Source organism: Charadrius vociferus, unplaced genomic scaffold (genome assembly GCF_000708025.1).
Source record: "Charadrius vociferus isolate BGI_N301 unplaced genomic scaffold, ASM70802v2 scaffold147, whole genome shotgun sequence".
Lineage (NCBI taxonomy): Eukaryota > Metazoa > Chordata > Aves > Charadriiformes > Charadriidae > Charadrius > Charadrius vociferus.
In genome coordinates, this window is record NW_009649570.1 from 5,311,156 (window position 1) to 5,337,477 (window position 26,322).

A 26,322-nucleotide genomic window follows, 5' to 3' on the forward strand; every position below is an offset into this window, starting at 1 on the left:
TCTTTCCACTGTTAAAAGAGAAAAATTAGTTTGCTGTCATTTCAGTTTGCACTTACAAGAAGACTGTTAGAGTAAAGGTTACTACAGGTGACTGTACACAACAGCACCCACTTTAGTTTGCAAAGAAACATAAGCAAAAGCAGCACAAAGTAAAAGCAACAGCAATAATTAACATTCTTTTGGACTTCTCAGGCATCACCCACTGCTCAGGGAGCCTCCTTATCAAATTGGTAACAGGCATCCTCTCCAGCCTCATTCCTAAAGAAACAAGCTTGGACATTTCCACTCACACTGTCACTAACTTTTGAATCTGTCACCAAATTGAGTCACTTTTAAAAGTGGTGAATGTCTCAGAATCACTGGCATCTAGGTGGAGGAAAGAAACTCAAAATAGTATTCACTCACACAACCCCAATGGAAACCAGACCATTCCCTGTGCAGCTGATGGAACAGCTTCTCATTACAAACTCATCAACTGTATCTTTTCGGACATAAACTCTACCCTGCGTTGCGTGTGGACAAAGTTATCTGTTAATGTCAATTCACCCAGATGCACTACAGCAGAATCAAACTGTTTGTATGACAGCACGCTACAAAATCGTGTGATTCACACATTGGAAGATTTTGCAGCAATGGTTCCTATATCCAAAGCCTCATCACTATGACTCTGTCCAGAAATCTTAGATCATCTCTGCATTAATGTCCACTTTAAAGAAAGTGGCCCCACTCTCTTAAAAAAAATAAAATTGTTTAGAAAAACAAAGACCCATGGTCTTTAAGTGACACCCTACTACAAAAAATTAAACACTACAAACCAAATGCATATACCGCAATTTTAGAGATGCATATACTGTAATTTTAGAGGTACATATTGTCCCTTTTAAGTATCTTATATCAGCAATACTGCAATATCTTTTCATGTAACTGCAAAATTAAACGCGTATGTTACAAAGCTAAATTTCCTCTAAAAGTAGTATTTGAAATAGGAAATTAAGTTTTAAAAGTACATAAATATAACTATTAGCTATATTATATCACTATTATATATACATTAGATAATTTCAAGCAATCAGAAGTCATTTTACAGTAGCTTGCAGATTCCATGAGCCTCACTACATGCAATTGGATAGACATTCATATATTGATCTAATAGAAAAGTGTTCAGGTACACACATCATACAAGTAGAAAACTACCAGCTCACCCCTGTATTGCTCTCAGCAAGTAACAAGATAGGATTTATTTCATAAATGCCATAATACTATTATAACTTGTGTAATGATTAACAACTGTACAAGGCTTTGAACTCTTTTTTAAAACTTAATCTATATAAAGCTTTGAAGCTTTACACAGTTAATACTCGGGATGACAGTTTACTGATGACTTTCTCTGTTCCCTTTTAAATAGAAAGACAGCTCTTTTCACCTTCCACAGTTAATCTCAGACAGAGAGGGTTGAATTCTCACTGGGAAGGGAGTCATGCCCTGCGCACACATGAACACATACAGTCACTATCTTTAGAGCTGTCATTCCGGAACATCACAAGTACTGAATTTTACAACTAGGTGAATTAGTACCCAGGATTCTCTTGCAAGAAATTTTAACTTCCTCTTCCCTTTCTTTTAAAGAAAAAACCCACAATGTCTTTAACTTTCTATGAAATAATTGCTTTAAAAAAACTTTTAAAATAAAATTTAAGCATTTCTAAGAAAATTAATTCAATTTTTCCACAACAGCCAATGTTTGAACCCAACTGATTTTCCAAATAAGTGCTTATTTGTGCAGTATATTTCAACTATGAAATGCAATGTAATACATGCAATACACAAACACTATTGCCAGCAAATGACCATTTTGCTACGTTACTCACAGCCTGCCAGAGACATAACACAGTATTTCAGTTTGCTGAAAATATTGAAAATCCCTATTCAAATGCCCCGCCTCACGACGTCAGTAGTCCTCCCTGAAAATCAGGTACAGAAGGCTCTAAACTGCTAGCCTCTGGCTTTAGGAACAGACACGAAAACAATGTCAAGTATGAAATATGAGCAGTGTTAATACTAGGGATGGACCCAGCATGGACATAGAGATGTCATGTGTGGGCAGGGGAGCCAGGAAGAGGGGCTGCTTTATGACAGCCCCAGACCATGTTCTGTGATGTGGCCGATCCAGAGCCCAGATGGCCATACTAACTATTGCCTCCTCAGCCTCTCTGCGGTAAGCCTGCACCTGAGTAATGCCATTAAATACACACAACTGCCAGCAAAACCAAATGTAGTTATTCCAAAGGTGCAGTAGCTACTCGGCAATCAGGAATTACTCTGATGTAAATAGAATAAAGATGTTGCCTAGTGTACATGAAACACTTGGAGCATCCTGCTAAAAGAAAATACAATAAGAGCTACTTTTGGTCTTCATTTACATCCCCGGAAATCTAGAGTCCTTCCACTAGGAGTTTCCGAAGAGCTGAAATAAGTTCTGAACTATTTTGTAGTTTAAGAAATACACAGAGAATAAGTCACTGAAACCAACAAATTACTACTTGTTAGGACACAAAAACAGTAACCAAGTGTTTTTGAAAACTTGGTGAGAAATAAATATAAATAACATTCAGTTTCTGGGCTGAACCACATTTGCCAAGTTTCCACCCACTCCTGACTTTAGTGCCAAGTTATAAACCCCTATAAAAATAAAGTTTAAGATGAAAAGGCTGCCAGGCTGTTAATCTCTGCTGTGCTACTTGGAATTACAATTACACAGAGACATCACCTGACTTACTTCCATAGGTGTATTTTTCCCTTATTATCAGTTTCCTTTTTCGATCATGTAAGACTATAGAGCCATGCACATACTCCCAATAAACAAACCAGATTCTAGTCACTTCAACCACTTCAATAATAAAAGGTTACCATTAACAGTTACGCTGGATGGAAAAAATGTGCATTACTCAACTCCTCAAGACTCTTTCCTTCTCCAACACATTGCCCATATCAGATTCCCTGTTGTTCTTTGGTAACTATGGACTGGTAGGGCTCTGTGGGGCTGGACAGGAGCGAGCCTGAGACAGCCCTGAGATGGACACTGGCACTGCCCTGGGAGAAAGGCCAGCTTGCTGGCAGTGCTCTAAGGAAAAAGGGATACAGGAGCCACAAAGCTGCTGTGACATCAATGTTTTGCCTTAGATCTTCTTGAGACAGGCTTTTTCCATTTGCATCCTCCATTTTCCATGTTCCTACCCCATTGCAGTCTTTGCCTTCTCCTTCCCTTGTTTGCTATTGCTCCATGCAAACTGGGGGTACACTTAAAGTTCTCGTAGTCCTGTATGAATAGGCTGGTACTTGAATATACTGGAATACAAAGCAGTGAAGGCACAGCACCAGGACCTTAAACTAGGAAGGAAGGGGCTCCGTGGACATGTACTGTCTATGTTCAAGTACTGCTGACAAACTTCCTCTGCTAGCGATGCCTGTGCTAGCTAAACAAAAGCTGGTCCAGGAGGCTGTTATCCACCTCCATCTGCGGTGTGACCACAGCAAAAGACATGGCAGCATTTCCCTTTTCTCCCTGCATTGAACTGCCTCTCTGCTTGAAGAGCTCTTCTAAACCAAGAAAAACGCTACTGCCATATTTCAGAGCCACCCACCCTTCTGAAGCCATACACGAGGTAGGCAGATTCGAGGTGTCTGAACAACAGGTACTGTGCCAAACTCAGCAAGCAGCTCTCGGAGCACTGCAGGATAGCATCTGCCCTTCATTTTCCTATACCCCCTAGGACATGTCACTACCTCTACAGGACAGTCAGAAAGCAACATAATCCCCAGAATGGGAGCAGCAAATTGTCATATTTCAATGTTCCTTTCTCTTCTTATAATGATTACCACGTGTGTCAATGTATTTCAACTCCGTAGTGAGTTAGAAACTTCCTGGATACGGCACAAAAGCAATCCAGTGCACCCTTCCCCTGTGTGATGCTCTTAACCCCTACCCAAATCTTCCTTGCACAGTCAAGCAGCTGACGCAGTCCACAGCACAATAACTTGGGGTGGTCTGCATGCAACTTTCCATTTGAAATAAAACCAGCTTAAAAGATTTAAAATAAAATTTATTTCTCCACCTTCCCTTCCCCTCACCCTTTATTTTCACTGACTTGTTAATAGGAACATTCTGACAAACAGCCTGTGGGGCATTTAGGGCTTAGGAGCGGCACTGAATTGACTGACAGCACTGGAAACCAAATTCCTGTGCACAATAACGGATGCGGCAGGGAGAGCAAGAGCGTAACACGTCTCCCAGCACTGCACTGCAACGGGGACACAGAGGACCCTCCAGCACCCATGACCCAGCAAGTCCTGAACTTTTCAGTCCCACGGGCATAGGGGCACTTTGCCCCAGAGTAGGAAGAGGCTGGTAAAGAAACGTTTTGTAATAAGTTACTAGCCGGCAGAATTGCCATGCTTCAATTGTGACAGGATGTCACCACCCAGGGCTGTTCTCCAGTGCTTCAGAGTTTGCTTCTTTGTTTTATTTATTATTTAAAACCTGGTGATCATAAAAGCCACTACCAGCGGTGGTCATGGCCAAGCAGGGAGAGGTCGGTGAATTCTAGTGTACCCTGCACTCAGCTTGAGACAGAAAGGTTCCCACAGTTTCTCCTGGCTTAGCACCATCCTACTCACTGGAGCGAGACTTGAACTTTGGAGCTGTGCTTGGGGGATAAAGCGCTCTCCGGCACAATACCACCCTCCGCCTCAGAGAGACAGGGCTGCTGCACTACACCAAGAGGATGCCCTCTTGCTTATGCTACGTAATTACCAACTACCACTTTGTAAATAACAGAACCACTCCAGAGCACAGGAGGTGCTTTTAAAGTGGTAATTCTGTATCTTTTCATCTATAATTAGGATAATTACTTATTTCTTTTAATCACAGCCCACTTAACCACTTCAGTGCAAAGGGCTGGTCTGAGGAGTCTCATCTTCGTTCAACATCTAATCTTCATATTTACCCAAAGTCGTTCACTGACTTCATTCACTGTCTGATCTCTGCCTGGGCCATTTGTTCCTGCAGTCAGGACTGGAGAAAAAGCAAGTTGACTGGAGAGGCAGACTTGAGAAGAAGTTGAAACTTTTAAAACCTTTCCCTTCCTCTACTCCTGCAGGATAGCAAATAACCTCAAAATAGGTATCGAGTACATATGGACATTGTTTGGCCCCTGGCTGTGGGTAGCAAAGGCCTTTATCCAAGCCTAATGGAAAACAGACAGGAAAGGCCATTGTCTGTTCTTTGTTGTGTTGCAAATTGCTCAACTCCCACCAAAGCACAAGTCACTATTTTTGTATTTAGAAGAACCATCATTAAAGTGCGCCTGTGATCAGCATCAGTTTCAGGTGAACTGAGCAGAGTATACTAACATTGTTGACTCTCTCTGTGCAGCTGACCTTCTCCTCTTGTCCCAAAAACTAGATCCAAGTCATCCCTCGGGACACAGACATGCTAACATGTTTTCTGTCAATTCTGCCTAAACATATTCTTCTGATGGACTGTCCCTGGATTGCATTGCTTCCAAAGATGCTTCTCTGAAAAGAAGAATTTAACTCATTTTTAGATTATTTTTCGGTCACTATACAAGTTCAAGAGGGCACACAGAAGTACAAACTCACATCCTTCATAAGGATGTTAACAACATTTGTAGACAGAACATGCCAGATCCATAGGGCAGAGAAAAGCATTACGCTGACGGTGTTTTAGCGACCGCCTGGTCTAATGCAGGAATATTGGTCAGGTGAAATGGAAAAGGAGAAGCAGGGCAAACATTACTCAGAACTGTCTGACAGAAATACACAGAGCAGCAGTTTAGATGGACTGATGGTCTCATCCGATATAAAAATATCTCCCTTCAAGTCTGTCCTGCTATTTAAGTACTAACCTGTCGTGGGCACCTCAAGAGGGAGGTGCAAACCTCCTAGTATACCCAGTCAATTGTGCAATCCCTCCAGGAGATACATATGCATCTCTTCCTGACTCATAACATCAGAGATGGTGAAAGGAATGAGACAGAATACAAACATCATCAAGAGAGACCTGTAAACTCTTCAGATACTTCGAGTGAACAGAATTCAATTCTCCTGACAGAGTTATGCATTCTATGAAATCCATGTGTTCACAGACAGCCACATTGCAGCTTTCACACCAGGAAAGCTTATGGCTGTACCTAAGCTTCAGGTCTTCCTCCTGTTCCAATCTAATCTGCCCTAACGCTTGCTTTCTAAAAATTCCTTTCCTTTTGAGCTAACATGTTGCTGTTTGGCAGCACACAAAAATATTTTTTTTTAATATGAAGGAAAATTCACTTTGAGAGTCTGCAGATTAAAAAAAAAGTGTTTGCTTTTTAAAAAAGACGACAACCACTCTTTAGTAAGAATTCAAAAGTGGCTGGGCAGAAGACCCTGCCTCAGAACTCAACTGGTCCTCACTGAGGAAAGCACTGTACTTGGAACAAGAGACGTGAAAACCATAAAGTTGAGTGACATTATTTCAGTAGGTTTGGTCAGCATCTCTTAATTAGAAAAGGTATAATGTCCCCGCATGGCAGGAACAAGACACAGGACAAGTGGCTAGGCAGTTTCTCTACAGAAAGGTTTCCAACCTTTATTGTACTGACATATATTCCTTAAAGCAGTAATGGCTGCAGCTCAAGCCACATGCACGTGCAAGAGATGGCCTTTAGCTCACTGCACATATCCTTCTGCCACGACTCATGTACTATTAAGAGTGAGAGCCACTGCTCCAAAACAGCCAGAAGACATGAAAGACATTCTGCAAAGTTTAAATTCATATACGCATTTACTTTAGATAAAAGTTAAAAATAAGTAAAAGAAAAACCCAAAGGGTCTGTTTTAATTCTCTTCACAGAGATGAATAGCCAAGAGGGCTACAACTTATAAAGCCCCTGGAATGCACTGCAGTGGGTAAATTGTTTCTTAACAATACATGCGCACTAATCCCCCAAACTGGCACTTAACATCAGGGACAACGCTGAAATACAAAATGCTAATGTGGGTGTGGAAAAAAGCAGTCAAGGGGCCTATAACTCTTGCTGAATCTTGACAACTTTAAACTTATATTTAAGAGATGCCGCTTTCTGTTCATGACCAGTGCAAACCGATGAGCTACTCTCCTCATAAAACAGCACAGCAATCCACAGACTAAGAGGATGTCTCTGAGTCAGATGATCTTCAGGTCATGTATGTCATCTAGATGCTGAAAAGCTTGCCTGTGAATGATGTTATTTTCTTTCCTTTTTCCTTAAGAAAGTGAGGGAAGTCCTATTTTTAGTGAAATAAACACACAGTCAGAAGCGTAAAAGTAAGCAAAGGAAAAATTACAGTAATGTCAAGAGCCACAGAGCTGACCTGAATGACCCGAACTGGTTTAGTGCCAGAGCTGCAACTAATATCCAAACAAGACATGAAATGATCTTTTCCTAAAAAACTTAACATTTCTGCCTCAATCTGTTAGTTAAAATGGCAAAAGGTCAAGATCTATATATGCATATATATACATACATGCATATATATAAACCCCTCTATTTACATAGAGAGATATGCACGTGCATGTATCAATAAATAGGATAATTTTAAAAGTCAAAAACACTGCTTGAGAAAGATCTAGTGTGCTTTTTCAAGAGGCTTCCACAACATCTGCTTCAGAGGAACAATTAAAAACTATTCCTCAAAGCACGTAAAGACAATTTTCCCCTGACTCACACTGCATTATCACACTGTGCCGCAACCCTAGGTTCCTTCAGCCTGGAAATAACAGAGCTGGGAGCCCTTCTGAATCCTGTTTCTAGCCCCTCTGAACTTACAACAGCCTCTAGAACCCATCATAAGAAAAACAGATTGCTCTGTCTATCCACTACGGGAAGTAAGCAAACATACTTTCAAGAATAAAACAACACACGAACAACAAATCAGGAATCTTGGAAAAATCAAAGAGCAGCCAAAGCAGATTCTCAACTTAAGGAAGCTATGAAAGCTTTTGCTTACATTCCTGATCTGTTGAAACAGAAATAACGGAGCCCTCCTCCTTTAAACTGGAAAGCCTCATCATTTCACAAAAACTTTGAGACTGCCACAGCCTCAAAACTCATATCCACAGAAAGCTATATTTTGACAGCCACTGATGGCAGAAGCAAAGATGAAATGTTCTTAATACGCAGACAAAGAAAATATGTCTTTTTATTTTTAAGTTCACAATGTATTTATTTCTCCCCTCTGCCTTCCTAACTTCCTCCCACCAAGCTAAGTTGTGTCATCAGGCAAAAAGAAAAAATTCACACCAGTAAAGAGTTTCAGTTGTGAAAGAATTCTGATACAGTGATAGTCCTTCTGATAAAAATAGAAAGCATGACACTTGGAAGTGAAATATCTATTGAGAAACAGAGCTAAAAAATATTCTAAATGCTACGAACCCAAAACACTGGGCAATGAGTAGGTAACTGGTACAAGCTCGATCCCTTGACAATGATCTGAGTTGCATGGCAAAGTTCTGAAATACCTCTTCCCATACATACATATATATAGGTATGTAGTTACTTACAAAGTGTTATTTTTATTTGTGTATCTATTTGTTAATCAAATTAAGAACCAATGCAGGCCTTTTAAACAATAATTCAAATCCTGAATTTCGACAACGTTGAATACATTCTCCCAGCTTTAGCAAGTTCAGCATCTAGAGAAACCAGACGAGCAGTTTTCAGATTGAGAGGAGTAACCCCGTGGGACTGGGCAGTAGAAAGAGAGTTTGAAAACCACTGGACTAAGCCATTGCTGTATAGTTGTCCCCAATTAATATGTAATCTTTATTAAAATGGTGGAACTCTAATTCTTCATTCAAGTAGGTTCAGACAGACTTAAACCCCGTCATGTACGCACAACTGTGTACTAAAACACCTTGCATGTCTCAAAAAGAAGAAGAATTTAAAAATAAATAAAAAGAGATTAAAAAAGCCTTCACGTAGTAATATTAAATTCATTCACGGTGCATACTCTGAACAAAATTACAGTACAAGCTAGATAGCTCAACTATCACCCCAAATGATTACAGACATCCATGAGGGGAAGAGAAAGTTCACAGAAGGACTACAAGCTTTTTGTTTCCCAACTACTGTACATTTTCCATTGTACAGAACTGTATTAATATAGGCTTTCCTTCAAATATATACATGTATCCCAAGCAGACTGGAAAGCGTGGACATCCTGTTGTAAACTGAGGCGTGTCCTTGCACGTATCCCAAGTGGTAGGCTCAGAGCCAGGAGAAGACAAAAAGCCTCCATCCTCACACCAGCCAATTCCCAAATCTGTCTGTATACTAACTCTCGTGCCGCTGAGTAAACTGTGAATGTCTTAAAACCTTAAGGGGCTGGGGCGGGGTGGGAGAAAAAATTCGAGCAGAATTTTATTCTAGCATCCTCGTGACACAAGACAAAATTACCATGCTGAGCTGAACTAACTGAAAACTTTTTTTAAATTACAAGCATAAATAGTTTCCCTGTTTTTTCGGTGAGTTGAACAGAATGCACACTGAGAATGTTTACTTGAGATTTGATGCAATTTCATTTGTGTACAGCTTTTACATCTGTTGCTAATGATATCAAATTATTGATTGTTCACTTTCTTATATTTATTTAAACATTAACTATATACTCAGCAACCTGATGCTTTGCTTTCTTTTTTTTTTTCCCAGAGAACTCTTTATTTTTGCCTGGCTTCAGTTGTAATTACTTTGATCTTCCAGAGTGTATAATTATTTTACTGTTTATTTATTTCTATGAGAAAGGAAAAAAGTTTGACCTAGGAGATCTATATGCGGCAATTTGTAACAGAATCACATAGCTTATGTTTAGGAAATCATGGTTTTGATTAAGAAGCAACCATTTAGTTCCCACTGTTTTATTAAAACAGACATTAGCAGATAATAGGAAACACATTTAACACTGTAGGCTGCATTTAGTTTGCAACGTCAATAAAGTTATTTTGAAGTCCCTTCCTCTTTTGCTTTTACCACAGCTCATGTGCATTGTTTTTTGCTTTTACTTTCTAATAACCAGCTCTAGAGTTACAAATGGATATGGATGTTGGTCCCAAAGACTCTAAATTATATTTTTGCCCTATCTATCCAGATTACAATCTGAAAAATGAATTACAGCATTATCCACTCACCTTCATGGAAAACCTAACTGCTTATGTTTTAATTATTATTAAAGGAACATGTGACGACTGAAGCATATAACTCAAGTCACTGATTTTGCATATTAACTGAGCTGTCCTGTAGGAATACCTGGCTACAGAAAAGAAACAAAACCTCAAGGAAACAGCGGTGATGAGAAATTGACACCACCCAAAGAAGTGCAGAAGTCTTCCTGTTTCCAGGGGATTTAGATTACTGCCCTGAAGTTGCATGGCTGTTTATTCTCTGTGCACCACTGTACCTGCCATAGACTCTTTGTTTTCTCTCCCACTCATATGGTTGATGAATCAACACTACTTGAACTGCTTTATAGCAGCTTGTGTTTACTTCACACGTACCTTAACCTTCCTTTTTCTCCTCCTACTAACACACACATACACTTCCAAACAGCAACGACTGGCTGTGTCTCTTTGAATAGCACAGATACAGAGTTATCTGGCAACCTCTTCAGGTTTGGATCCTTGACCTCTTGATTGAGGTCTCATTCTGCTTTTACTGCACTTAACAATTTAACTGTGCATTTACTAAGTAAAAAAAAGTAAGAGCTTAAAAGAATTCAGTGCTCTAAGAATGGAAGAAAGTGGAAGACGGCAGTGTGCTAGAAACACTCAGAAGCTGTAGTGGCATCTCTACAGTTAAGAACACTACAGTTAAGGGCTTTCAGTGCCTCTGCAACTGGCACCCTTGCCCAGTTTGGAAAAAAAGAAGAAGAAAAAAAAAAAGCCCATCTCTGTTCTCCTAGAATGGCAAGTAAAAGCGAACGGTGATGACCTTGAAGCTGTTTGATTCCTTTGATTGTTTTTTAACCAAGAGGATATGTTAGAGCACTTTGAATAAAATTCTTTTATTAAGAGACCCCATTTAGAGAAAAGAAACACTTCTGAGTCACACAACGGCAATTTAAAGTGAGAAGAAACTACCGAGTTTATTTGGCACGAGGGTAACCATGTACTAAAATGTCTAATCAACATTTTCACTTCAAGCCTAAATCATCTTAGTAGGTGAAAAGCAACACCTCCATTTCCTCATCTGCATTGTTACCCCACTTCTGCCTGAACAATCTTCCTTCCAGACATAAATAATTTTACCATAAAACAGTCATCTTTTCTTTTTCCCCTAGTGAAAATCTAATCACTGCACAGCACAAGCCCGAGCATCTTACAGGTATGCTCTGCACAAGCCAGACATGCAGAGGAAAACCAGATGCCTCAGAACTTGTTCTGATATTTTAGGCAATTTTGTTTCACGTGTTCCTAACTCAAGGAGCAGACTCTTTATGGTATTATTATGCAGATTTCTAGTCTATCCTATGGAAACTAAACAAGCAATCTTTCATAGCTCATGTATGCCAGCCTTTTAAGAGAGAAAGACGGCAGATTCTTTTTGAAAGATGTTAATCTTCATGTGACTACAAATACAATGGCTTCTCAAGAAGGACAGGACATTACCCTGCATAATGCATAGCATAATGCTTGCGAATCCTGTTATGATTTTACTGGCCACTAAAAGGATCACAGACAGAAACAACAAAAATAGCCTATGTCTTCTTTCAGACAATGAATCTTCCCTTCAGTGGTGTAACAGAGAGAAAAACGATGAAAAAACCTATCACAGGGTAAAGCTAATCTCCAAGGCTGATGGACATCTGGGGAGAGAGGAGCCAGTTGGTATTGTGGAAAAGCTTTTGACTATCCCCAAACCCCAAACTCCTGCTCAAAGCACATGTGTGTTTTAAAACAAAAAAACCTACCAAAACAAATGGTCCAGTACACACACAAGTCCCTTCCCAAAAGAAAGGATGAATTAAAGAACAAACTACATGATGGATGCTTGTCACATCACTTCATGTACTGTTAGAAGGTGATCAGACATTTCAGCAGTGAGAGTAGAATGTACTTACACAGATTAATTTTAGTGCCTTCAGGCATTTTCTGCTAACCAACTAATACAATTTCTTTGTAGAAAAAATGCAAACAATGGTTATTTTCATCTTAACTTCAGTGGGTACATCACCTTGTTATTTAGCAATGTTTCCTAATAATCAGGTACTAAATGCACCACTGGTATCCAGATTCCACCCAATAAAACACGGTAGGAATGCCAGTACACTTAGTAGCATTGAAAATAGAGCAAGGGCACGTGTAACTTAAAAAGACAGGTTTTTAGCTTTCATGAATAAAACACAACTAAGGTACTTTACATAGCAATTTAACTTTTGAATCCAGAGCTACCAGAATATTTTTCTTCCAAAACTTTTTAGCTTAATTCAAAACACAGTTGATCTTTCAGCACAGCTAAATGGGATATTTTAAGCATGTTTTAAGTGGACTGTGTTTTCACGCCAGCCTTGTTTGTAAAGTATCAGATTTAATTTCAAATGTGCTGTGACTGTGCCCTCTTTGTAGACAAATTCACTAGTATTATTATAGCTTATTATCGCTTTTACTTAAAGCAAATAATCTCAAACTGTCAGTAGAAGTTCAAGAACTTGGAAAGTCACAAAGAAATCAATTTACCTTTAATCTTCTTGTACTTTTTGTACCATCTCCCAAACTCCTGGCACTTGGTTGCTGACACATTGGCATAGTATGTGCTATTTACAATGGATGAAATCATACTCTGGAAGTACAAAAAGAAAGACAAAAAGTGTTGTAAAATATCTTGCACAATTAGAAATCTTTTCCAGGGAAAGTGAACAACATGCGAGTGCAAAATGATCACCCATTTCTGACTTTAAAACCAAGAGAAGTGTCTGATGAGTACACAAAATTGGTCTTATTCCCCATTCTATATTCCCAGCCATAATTAAAATTAGAAAATAATAATTATTATTTTGCATAATAATGCAAAAAAAGATGCAGAACAACCTTCGACTGAGATCTGCAGCTCAGGCCGGCCGGGGGCGGGGAGGGGGAGCGCAGTTCTACTTTACTTTGTACTTGTGATATTACAGTATCAGTACCTAAACTTTAGTTGCATAACAGGCAGTGCCATGCTGGGGAACACATGCTCACTGCACCCGGGTGAGAACAAGCACGATTTAGGAACCAGATCCTAAAGGTAAGATTAGATGCTCCAGCATGCATAATCCAAATAATGCTTTTCAGATGTCTCTGTTCCACTTCCAAATGCAGCGAGACCACACAGCCAAGAATCAGAGAACATCCGTGCTACTCGCTGCAGAACAACAGTTAGGCAAATAAGTTAAATTAATATAATTTACAGAAACGTGTGATTAGCCCTTGTGTGAAAAATCACCCAAAAGAGAAATTAACAGTGTCATTCAGAGAGAAGGGAACTACGCATACTACAATACAGAACAGCCAAAAATCACAAAAAAGCTCAACAAAACTGAAATATCACTTCCTTAACCATCACCCCTCTCTACTCTTTGCGAATTCCCTCTAAGCGACTCAGTCCAAGCCAACTGAAGCAAAGGAGTGGAATTGTTCTGCGGCACCTGTTACCCATAAAAATTATACTTTATACCTGGGATGCTTCTGCCCATAAGGTGGGAAAGAGCCTAGTTATTGGTACTTTTTCCTTTCCATTTTTTTCCCCTCCCTTCATCCATTCTATAGAGGAGGCATCATTTTAACAACAACATTTTGCTTTCCTTCCCCCCGGCCTTGAACTCTTCCAGGGTCAAATCATTCCCAGCACGTGTAAATTTTCAGCAAGGAAATGCAATCTAACACCACTAACACATGGGAACCAGTGCACCTTCTCCAGAAATCCCATTTTCCTTATGCCCTCCTTCCTCACTTACGTCAAAGCTCAGAAAAAGCCCTGGCACATTGTGTGACCTTTCTGCACAAAGATGAGAGAGCGAGGATGATCTCACAGCTCCAATACGCTTTTTACCATAGGTTCAAGCTCTGGCCCATGGGTTCCTGCAGGCTTTTGTACAAAATGGGATCTTGTCCATCTCTGGAAAGCTACAAAGCTTCCACATTGGCTTACTCAATTTTAACAATGCTTTAAAAACAAAAACATCCCCTCCCTCTTCCAGATTTATCCAGCCTTCTACTCCATTCACTTCAGTATCACAGGACTCAGCTGTTCCAGGACTCTTGAGTTTTGGGGTCTTAAAAAATGTGAGCAAAACTGAGAAACTTAAGATAACCAGGTGGTGCAAATTAGTTTCAGTCTTCAACAGGTAATTTCACTTCCAGTAAAGAGGCTCTTCTGCCTTTTCGCTTTAACTTTTCCACTCAGAGACTGCTACGGTGCACTGCAGTAGAGTTTGAAGGCTATGAAGTAAGAGCCTGTTTAAGTGGCAGCTTCAATTTCTAAAACTGAGATTCAATTTTCTAATTAAAATCAATATTTTGAGACATAAACCTAGCATTGTGGCAGTCAGCAGCAATTCCCTCCCTATAAATCCTCCCTTGCTCCAAGTCATTGTAACAAGCAATAGTATTCTGAAAGCCTGACATGGAGACAACCTCTGCTAACGAAGGATTTTGAACAAAGTTGAGCTGAGATAACTTGCTTTTTTTTAGAGTCACTGTAGTTAAATTTCCTGTCACAAAGGAAGGGTGGGGAAATTGCTTAGTTCTGTCTACGTAACAATTTGACTCCCCCTTTTACTTCCCCCCCCAAATCCTCTAGTTCTACAATAAATCGACATTACTGAAATTGTAGGGCTATTAAATATCACAAAATATCTTAACCCGTTAACGTTTATCTGAGAAAGCAAAGCTTAAACTAAATAGTAAAACCTAATAGTAAATCAACCATTGGTGAAAAATCCCAGGACAGATTCTCTTCAACTGCTTGACAGTAGAGCAGGGGAAGGAACCATAACAACTTTCAAACTACATATCCTCGCTGTTAAATGGAAAGGAATCCTAAGGGTATTTCTGCTAGGAATCTCGATAAGGCTGCAGAAAGGAAATATCCATTCAGAAGAGAGTGGCAAAAAAAAAAATTGACTAATTGCAAATTTCTAAATAATGCAGAGTATTCCTGGGAAAATCCTTAAAGAAGGAATAGATTATATGAAGTAGCAGATATGTTTGGTATGTGTGTGGCCATGACAGCCATGTGGAATGAAAACTACTTAGACCAGGAGCTAAGAAACATCCACACAAAGAAAAACTGGTGCAGTAAGTTCAAGGAGAAAAACATGGGATGTGCTCACATTCCAAGAAATCTTGCTCCAGCAGAGACAAAACTCATGGTTAGTACTGAAATGAGTTATACAATATACAGGAAAGACAGAGGTCTCTATGCAAAGATGGAAATGCTGAAATAATTGGATTTCTTTCTGTCACTCACACTCCCCTCACCTACCTGCCTTCCCCTCTGCTTGATTAACTGGGATTTATTAGTTTGCAAAGGAGCCGTATGCTAAGGGTAGCTAAGCTGCAGCCACATAATACACCTAGCAGAAAAAAAAAAACCAAACCCAAAAAACAACAGAACAATTTTAAATCAAAGTGAATGATTACATTCCCCATTAGCGGCAATCAGAATCCCCATCTGGGCTGCATGGAGAGTGTGGGCACTGAGAACCAGAGACAGAGTACCGTCGCTGGTGGGAGCGAGAGCTCCCCGTGCTGCCCCTCTCCACTTCTGTACTTGAGGCACTGTGAACACATTAATAAACAGCAGCATTTACTCTGCAGTTTGACTCCTAAGAGACCACTCTGCAATTTGCTGCTGTCAATAATATATTAACCACAAGGGGGTTGTAATGACATTTCACATTTGGCACGATATTTTTTTAAAACTGATTTGGGAGAAGGAATTGTATTAGAGGCATATTCAGATGATGGTAACAGACAGCTCCTATACAACCTTCCGTTGTATCTTTTGCATTTTGTGAGCCCAAACAAAAGACACTGAAACTTTTTATAGCAATAATAACAACAATCATAATACTACAAGCTGCACTCTTGCAGTCCCAGTTCAAGGGTTAGTCACTACTCAAGGTCACTTAGACCTTAAAAGTAAGCAAGCTCAATTTTCTACAGAAGGATCTCCTTTATCTTTGTCCACTAAATAAATACCGGGGCACGGATTTTTGCTGCTACAGTTCTGCCATCAGTAATTTGCTAAATATATTTCAGATTGCGGCTATAGAAGGAGTAAACCAACTGCAGCATTTCCACCTGGTACACTTTGAAACTGAAGTGGGAGGAAAAAGACCCAGACAACAACTGAATTCTGCATATGAAATGATGCATAGTTTAGTTGTACTGGATATTGAAGAAGACCGGGCAGAGACAACCATATGCTGCAATCATCATTAGCTGACCAGATTCCACAGATAATTCTATTTAAAGAAATTACACTTAAACTGTGCGAAAAGAAAAATACTTTTGTATTCAATGCACTTACGCTCTGTGCCTATCTAGACTCAATGCTACTCCTTTAGTAAATACGGCAAGTTACATGGCTTTTCCATACACAGCCTTTCCATTCCTGTTAGTTCTGCAGACGCAACATGGCTAAGGAAGATGAGGAACGTGATCCCCACCAATTGCAAAGACCTAAATTCTGCTCTGTATCTCGCCTCTGTGCTTTCCCTGGAGTTGTAATCATAACCCAGTGAGGCAAATTTGTGCTGGTTATACACAGAAGGAACTATATGGGTTCATGGAGGCTTTGGGTCATGAATTGCAGGATGAGCATACAGTGCAATACAAGACAGGCAACCACAGGAGAAAAAAAGTTGGATACAGGCTAACAAAGCAATGGAATTTTAGCAAGCAGGGATTACCGATGTTTTGACTTTTTAAAGATAGAATAGACAGATTACCCTATGATTCTAATAAAGTTTTCAGAAGGCAACGTATTTTTCACTCCTAGCAAAGTTACTTGGTCTGGGTGCTGAAGCGTTTTTCTGTTTTTTTCTGAGAAGCAAGGAGGACTCAGTCATGAAAATTTTATGCATCTCTTGTTATGACAATCTGAAGTACAAATAGAACTCATGATATCTGTAGGAACTTGTGTCTTAGACATGACACCGCTGCCGTTTATAAAGCAGTCATGGAGAACGAGACTGAGTTTTTGTTCTTTTTTTAACATAATTAGATATACATTTTTTGTTGCCGTTTCCTAAAAATTGGGGCACAACTGTTAAAATAGCATACTTTTTATCATAGTTGGAGGCTGATGAGAGCTACCTATGGGTTAGTGGGGGAGGCAGGCCTCTGCTAGTGGGAAGAAGCAACTCAAATCTTGCATTTGAGGACCATTAGTCCTATTGCAGAAGGTTCAGATAAAGATCTAAATGAAGAATTTACATCTCTGAACAGCAGGTAAAAATCAACCAATTCATTCATAATTTCCACCTGGCAACCCACTAAGAAAACGTGGTATAAATATAATCTTTTCCGTATTAATTAGAATTTCTCCTTTCTAAAGAAAATAAGAAATTGATTTGGTATTTATGGAACTGTTTAGTCTAAGCCCTTTATTGAACAAATATGAGCTTTAGATCTTGTAAATCTACTTTTCCCTAAGCCTGTTAAAAACACTGACCTGTGAGAGAGGGCATTCTTTGGCTAATGTGCTCTGATTCATCTCTTTGAGCAGTTCCTTTAAGGCATTGCGAACTGTGGCGTGGTTCCACTGCTCTGCTGGCAAGTCTTCCAACTTTGAACAACTGTTAAAACAGAAAGCAAAAAGTAGGTAGAAACATCACCTTCACAGGTGCTTACTCTTTGCGTACAAGTGCTACAGACCTTTAAGTAGGGAGCACAACCACGGAGTTTCAGGCCTGGCCAGCCCATCAAGGTGTTTCTCCCCTTTTTCCCCTCCCCACTAAGCCCAGCTCCCAGAAGATGTGTAGTTCAACTAAAAGAATGACAGTACATGGCAGGAATAGCAGCTAATCGTACTATGACATTACACGTGTACATAACCATGGAGTTTCCAGCTCAGCCAGCCCATCAAGGTGTTTCTCCCTGCTTTGCCCTCCCCACCAAGCCTCACTCCCAGAAGATGTGTAGTTCAACTAAAAGAATGACAGTACATGACAGGAATAGCAGCTAATCCGACTATGATACTGTATGTGTGCGTAACCATTTCCTCTGGAGCTTGGTGGAGAGCAAAGAAACTGCATAAAGCAAGCCCCAGAAATATATGGATAAAGCTATCTTCTCCAGACAGAGAAAGATACTCCTGCTGGCATAGAAAAATAAACATATGTGCCACACTGCCACTAACAAAATCCCTACACTTCAAGGGCTTGCATTGTGTGGAGGCAAGGCTTCGAGCAGTGAGTCTGAAAAACTTATTTTATACCAGTTCTTATACTGCCCTCATCGCTCAAGTATCCGAGAGCCTTTCAGAAACACATTAAGCCATATGCCCAACATCTGTCATATGTAGTTTATTCTCACTTTCATTCTACAAGAACTGCATATGTAGTGAAGCTTTGGTCTTCATGTGACTTGTGCCTTTTTTAATTTAAGCTTATGGTCTGTGTCTGCATACATGGGGAGACCCAAGAAGCACATCAGAAAGTTGGGAGAAGCTTTTCATTGCTATTCATGCCTGAGAAACTTAACGCTTGCTCTCCAATCAGCCTCTGAGGTGGTTCTGCCTTCTGCCTGTACAGCCCAGCTTTATCCTCAGAGTTGAAAGTTCAGGTATGCTAGAGGAGTTCAAGTAGTCAACGACCATCTTTATCTCAAAGTCACAGGCTATCTTCTATTTACACGGCATCCAGGCATTCAAGCACTTTGAAGATAAAGAAGGAGACCTTGATCTTGGGTTGATACCCTCTGGTAACACAGACATAACAATAGGCTAGATGGACTCCTGGTAGCTCGTACTTCTGAGGAGATGAGTTACTGCACTCCAGTTTTATAGTGGCTACAGGCTCTAGATGCTCTATTACAGCTATGCTGCAGAGAGGCAGTCTAGCTGAGAAATAACAGTATATAAAACCAAGAAAGGGCCTGTGAGTGGGAATTGGAAACCCCAAGCCCCATCAGAGATATAACAGGAAAGAAATGTTGCTGTTTGGGAGGTTATCATCAGTGAGGCCCCAACTACTTCCAAATTCCAAACTGAACTGAACAGTTGGAGGGTATGTATCTGCCACCAAACGACACAGACACAGGTCGCAATGGACCCCTCTTCTGTTCAAGCCAAGCTTCAAAGAATTGCAGACAAATTATTCCAGGCTGTCTGTTATTTTTGCCTCTTTCCTTTGACACGTCCTGGCCAACGAGCTACAGCTGACTGAGCAATGTAGGCTCACCAGCAGGTCTAGAGTATGCCATGCACTGCCAGGGACCCGCCGCAACTCCTTACGCAGACATCAGTAGCTATTTGAGGACTCTTGCAGGCCAATGGAGAGAAAGGGGGAGAAAAGGTGGGAGAGGTGGAAGGGGGGCAAGTAAGTGTAAAAGTGTCAGGAGCTTTTGCTTTGCTAATCAGAACTAGCATTCAGGGAAGGAAAATATTTTCCAAATGCCAAATGGAGCTGCAGTAACACATCCCTTCCTCATCTTCTTGTGTTTTCACTGGGAGGACCACTGGAGAAAAAAGGAAAGTCAACAAGCTCCCCTCCTCCCCATCTCAGCAACCAGCAGCAGAAGACCTGGATTCTCACAATGCAGCCCCTGGAAAAAGGCAAGGAGTTTATTTTTTTGACACAATAAGGCCTCGAGAATCCATTAAATTATGGATTGTGGAAAGGTCTGCCTTTAGAGGCCCCATATCTTTACTTGATTGAGTTTCTGCCCCTCCCCTCTCTGCTACCATGTTGTTACTTTAGAGAACATACAAAATCAGTTGGAACATGCACCAAAAAGCTGCCAGGTGACCCACACTTCTCTTCATTTTCCTTTTCATGTCATCAAAAGACCAGAAATTAATGAAGACAGGATGTGCTAATCTCTGTAGTAACGCTGTAATCGACAGAGCAGCTCAGAGAATAGAGAAGGACAGATGTTCAGAAACACCCACCTTTGTAATTGGATTTTCAATGTCACAACATGATAGACATCTTGTAGCATGTCGGCTACTGTCGCATCTGGTGCATCAGTCACATAACTGAGAGGGAGGGGATTCCACCTCCCAAGCTTGATTATTCCTGAAAACAAAAAATTAATACTTTATATTTTATCGGCCATTTTCTAAACTGTTTGATAAGCTCATTTGTTCAGGAGATTCAGGATCTGCCCTGAGGTTTATTGCAGTCTTGCTCAAAAAGATGTGTTGTACTGACTCCTGAAGCATGGGGAAGAGTAGGAATAGATTTTAAATTCTTAGCAGAGAGTTGCTGACATGTTCCTGGCTCTTAAATTACTTCAAGGAAGCACAGGAGGCTTCCTCCCTTCGCATCTTTCATCATCCCACTAAAGCCTAACTCTCTAAGTTAGAACAAGCTTTAAATACTCTATAGTCCTGATTTTGCAGTCTACAAAACATTTCAGTAAATAAATGCATTGGTTTTGACTTGAACAGGAAAATTCCTATGTGTGGGCTTTCAGCACACAGTTACAATCTAAGCATGGTACGATTCCCAGTGTGGATGGATGGCACTGGAAACCCACCAAGTAGGAAAAGTTCACTCCCGGCTACAAGTTGCACTATGCAGATGGTTGCTTTTCTTTGTGAAAAAACACAACTGCAAGCTGCTGACCGCAGATCCAAAATAGCATTTTGGGGGCGGGGGAGAATGCTGTAAGTCCTATTTCTACTTCTGTTCATTCTTTAATAGGGATCATCACCTCTTCTGGATGAGCTTGTGACAAAGACCGTAAACTTGGATGGTAAACCATTTGGTGAGGAGGTATTATTTCTGTTTAGACAATTGCAGAGGGCCCACCCACACCAAAAACAATGACTAATACCCAGGAATGACTTCCAGGAAGATGCCAAACAAAGAAAGCCACAGTGCCATCTTAAATGACAGCAAAGCAGTTTGGCCTTGTTCTGCACTGTTGTAACTACTGCTTTTATTCCCTCCTCCACCGTGTTCCCATTGTCCCAATGTTGTGCTCAGGCAACATTTCTCAGCACAGCCCTACAACACACCAGTCACCTTGTCTCCTATTTAAACTGATACCCTTTGAAGTCTGCTTATATCGCTTTTGATCTTCAAAAAGACCATCTGTAGACTCTATTGCCAGAAATACACTAATACATGAGAAAACTACTTCCTCTGTGATAACAGGAGCTCCAAGAAACCTCCTTGGGTATCTGGAAGGATGCTGTGATGCCAAGAAACTTCCACCCTCTCCTCCTCACTTTCTACTCCCAGTTCTTCACCAGCTCTGGAATGAATCAAACTGAAACAAAAGGCAAAGGCCTTTTATCCTGATCTCCCAAACGTGATCATAAAATAAATACCACGTCTGAAACAGTGAAACAAAGCTTCTCGCAGAGACAACCAAAGAACACAATGCTTATGAGCCCATGAAGTACCTGCTTGGAACATTTTTTTCCCCATTCCTACACAGGTTGAAGAGCAATTTTTAGTACAGCGCCTTTTCTGTAGCACTTGAATCTCTGCATTTACCACTGATGTACTGCTTTGCAATATACTCTATCACCAGACACTGAAAGAAGCTGGAAGTGACCTAGTTCATCCTCAGTGGCACAAAGTTTCACTGTAACATGCTGGTACAGATGGGCTAATATTGCAAGAGCAAATTAGAAAGCTTTTGACAAGGGGAGATCTTGTCCAAATGAAACAAAAAGTTAGTAAGTGTTGCTTGATATCCAATGCTTGAAAATGGGACATAAACAGAACAAAAACATTTAAATGATGCACTGTTTCAGTATTAAGATTTAACAATCTGGTGCTGAATATGCTGCAGTATAAATAGTGCCTGGACTCAGATCCAGTAGAGTAACACACAGCACTCATTCACAGCACCGTATGTCTCCAGTGCTGGCTCCTTGAGTCATATTCCACTTGCCAAGAAAAGCTGTTTTTCTTAAGGGGATAGTTTACTTAATGTTATCTCTGGTGACAACAAGAAATGCATATAGTACAGCATATATTAGTCATGAAATGAGCATCAAGGGTCCACTGAGTGAAATACATGCTGGGAAAACACAGTTTAGCTGCTGACTTCCTTCACCCCCTTCTGCTATATAATAACTTAAAGCAAAATCACCTAAAAACCCAGAAATCTATACCAGCTTCACAGAACACTTGGCTTCCTATGTTTAACCACGCCAAGTTTTCATGTAATTGAAAAAATAAGCATCATATGTGCCCCATAAGTCACATCTAAATTGGTAATATTTTACAAGAGGCTTTATTTTTCATTCAATTAAGGAAAGCACTCAGAAAGCACACCATCTGCAACTGCTCGGGCCTGGCAACATTGGCAAGAGACAAAGTGATGGTCGGCAGTCACTGAAGTCACCAAAGGTGTCCCCAAACTAAAAAAGTTTAAAGAGGAAAAACCACAGCGCAGCTGTGCACCATGGGAAAAACTATGCAAATTGCTTTACAGGAAATGTCTGCTACTACTGGAAGCTAGGTAGATTTTTTTTAATTTTTTTTTTTTTAATCCTCCTCTACAACTGGAGAGGAAATTGTTTTGGCTGGATTTAGACAAACACAGGTGTTACCATAATGCTCTGTGCCTCTGCACGTTAACACCTGCTGCGAGTCCTTTACTCTGTGTTACAGCACTGCTGATGTGCGCTATTTTTTCAGCCGGTGTGATACGACGTGTGAAATTTTTTTTTTCCAGAGGACATTAAGCTGGTCCAAAGGATAGCCAGAAGCCACGGTTTCCATCCAGCTCCTCAGCAGACTTCACAGGTGGTTTATTTCATGGCACTGACACTGTACTTAAGGCAACTCTTGGGCTGCATTTAGGAAGATGATGCCAGCTTGCTGAGCAAACGTATTCTCTGCGCACTAGAAGACATCTCCTCAGTAAAATCTGAGTGGACCAAAATTTTCCCCCTAAAAAAGTCCCTTCTCATCTAGGACTGGGTGTTTCTACTGTAACAGCAAGGCCAAAATGAGAACAGCCTGGTAGCAAGGACTCATTTCCACATACAGGTTTTTTATTGTTCCTCTCATTGACTCCAAATGGTACAGCTCAGGCTTTTCACGAAATCGCTTTAACAAGCCTGCCTGAGCTTTTATCCTACCACGACCGAAACTCGGCACTGGGGACAGGAATGAGCAAAGTTCACCGTGTTATTAATGAATATACTACTGCTCCAGAAATATCACTCCTCTGTCAGCTCCAGACCTTCTCAGAATTATGTGTGGATAATACACACAGATCAGACTGCTCAGGAAATCCAAAAGCACATCTTTCATGAATTCACAAAACTCTTCTCTTAATGAGGCTGCTTCTCTTTCCTGTATCAACGATGCCGTGGGACTCTCTTCCTGTAAGAGTTTTTTGAAGGGAAAGTTCAACAGGTTTCAGAGCTTCCATACACTCAAGAAATGGCCGTACACTAGAACAGCTCTCGAGAACTCACCTAGAAATGGTTGAATGCAGCCCAGGCCAGTTAGTCAACTAAAGACAATAAAGAGACCAAATGGTTTTCTTTCCCCACAAGAATGCCAAAACACACTAGCAGCAAACTTCTGTGATCTTGAGTGTCAAGTTCATACATAACAACCACTGCAATTCAATGCTGTCATTCCACTTAGGCCAATGATGTGCCACCCTGCCAGAGTGCTTTCAATATAGTTTCATCTAAAATGCAGCTCCTTTCAGGAAGAAAGCGATAACTACACAAGTCAGAACAGAAAAATATACTGAAAAAAAGGCTACATCATGGTTGACCTCTACACCTAGCAGAACTTGTCCCAGGATCTTTATGACCTTTATTTTACAGTATCACCTGAAAGAGTGATGCATCCAAAGCACTGGGATTATTCCTGGGGCTTCACCCTAGTGAAATGTGAACTGAATGGCTGCAAGCTTGGGGCTAAAGCAGGCTTCTAGAATAACTATGTTAATCAGGAACATAACAACAGCAAAAGGCAAAAAGCTGCTTTCCTAGAAAAATACAGCTAAGCTGGCAAACCCTTTTCATTATTAGGTAGTTTATACTGTCCCAGATAATTATTTACCTATATGGGCTAGAAGCCTCATTTGTCTTTGCAAACTGAAAGACAGCCACAGAGTACACTCATTCTAAGAATGCCACACCTGGGTTTAGAATATATAAATATATATCTCTCCCATAGTCTAGCTATGACAGTTCTTGGTCAAAAACACAATGAGGTCCGGGTCCTGCATCTCCCAGTCATCTGCACAGTTAACTTTTTATCTGGATAGTCCCACAGGAATTCCTGGGCCATCTCATGGACATGTTAATGCATCATTACTGTAAAATCAAACGGTTAAAATGGGGCATTTTCCAAATTCCTTTTTGCAATTTAGCAGAGCAAACAGGACCAGAATAAGCCTGTCACTGGCTCCCTTCACAAACTATCCCACCATGCTTAGACTCACGATTTCACCTTTCACAAAATATGAGCATACCTGAGTTACATCTTAAATGGATAGGTAGGCCACACAGAATTAATGCAATTTATTTAAAATGCTAATCTGCTAGGGTTAAAATTAAGTCACAGGATCAAATGAAGGACATTTTGGAAGTTCCAATTTGCATCAGCCACCCCCACCTCAACATTTTTATGGAGACAGCTACAAAATGAATCATGAATAATATTTGCCCAAATATGTACAGAGAGGGAAAGATTAGGAATTTTGTCTTCTTTGGCTAAAGGGGAAAAGAAGGATAGCAGAGAATACGGACTCCTTACCAAACACTGTTAAGAAAAGCACTTATCAACAGTAATCAGACAAACCATTTGAATCCCTGATGCACAACACCCAAACCTCTCACTTTCTACAGCATAAGCAAATGTAACCTGCTGAGACTCATCTAGGGTGAGGTGTTAAAGCAGACAATTGCTCTCCTTGGGGACTAACGGACACAGTCAGGCTGAAAACTGGAGAAGTGCGAAGTTTGTTTCTTACACTACAGCTCCATGTCTGCTAACGCTGGGCCAGCGTGTGGCAGGCTGCGGGCAGTACAAGGTAGATCCAGCTCAGGTAAGAACACCTACCTGTACAGTCAGAGACAGCAAACACGGTGTTCATGAGAACTTCAGAAAGACTGCGCGAACAGGCAGTGCACAGCCCAGCGTAAGATCTGCTGGGCTATATTTACTCCTTCAAAGTGCTTTGAGCAAATTTGATTCTGCAGAGTTATACCGGACCAGAGCCGTGCCCCAGGTGGCTGTGGCTGTTCAGAGCTGTACTAGGTGCCCTAGCGTTCGCTTCCCTGCGTCACAGCGTCACCGCCTGAGAGTGTCCCTCTGCAAACACAAGGCTGGGTGAAGAACGCAACCAACGTTTGCTGCCGTGCTATGAGTCCAATCAAATAGCTTTGTTTAAACATTTTATTTTTAACAGAAGCTCTTAACAACACAACAGAAACTCAGGAGAAACTGCAGGTTAGCGTTAGCACCCAAACACTTTCGATTCCAACTCTAAATGAAAGACCTCAGTGAAACACTCAATAAAACTCCGGCTCCCAGGACCATCAAGCCGTTTATCTATCAGCCACTACTGACAGAGCCCCCCCACAAGATGGGTAGGCTCTTCTGATGTTGATTGCATCTGTTTATCCTCTTCAGAGGCATCTTGTCCCTATGCTATAGCATGTAATTTTCCTTTGTTCAGCTGTGCTTTGTTACACAAATTAAAAACTGCCTGTCCCATGTAATAAGTACACAGAATTATTTATCCATAAATCAGTTTGCAGGAAATCACTACCCTGCAGTACATAATAACTCAGCCTGTGTTTCTAACCTGTGCCCTGGCTGTAGTATATCATCAAACTGTAACAACATAAAGGCATAATTTGCAGTTATTATTGTTAATCCAGCAAACGGAATGACTTTTCAAGCAGAAAGGAGAAAAAAGCAACAGTAACAATTAACACACACCCCCGATTACATTAATTTTTGTATTATATTATTGAGCTGCCTTTTCTAGCTCTTACGGCAATTTAAACAATATTATACTGCCTTTGCCCATCATTATAAGGATGCCCATATTTTTCTATTGAATTTCAGTCAGTGACATATTAGGGT

The 26,322-nt window shown here is 40.5% G+C and overlaps 1 protein-coding gene across 1 annotated transcript in view; it reads right to left on the reverse strand.

The window, feature by feature from the left end:
- SATB2 (SATB homeobox 2) overlaps window positions 1-26,322 on the reverse strand; it is a 120,395-nt gene that overhangs the window by 54,751 nt on the left and 39,322 nt on the right. Inside the window, exons 3-5 of the mRNA XM_009890164.1 lie at window positions 20,184-20,310; window positions 17,745-17,868; window positions 12,751-12,869 (exon numbers count right to left, since the gene is read on the reverse strand). Coding sequence (XP_009888466.1) covers window positions 12,751-12,869; window positions 17,745-17,868; window positions 20,184-20,310 — 370 coding nt within the window. The remainder of the gene's footprint in view (window positions 1-12,750; window positions 12,870-17,744; window positions 17,869-20,183; window positions 20,311-26,322) is intronic.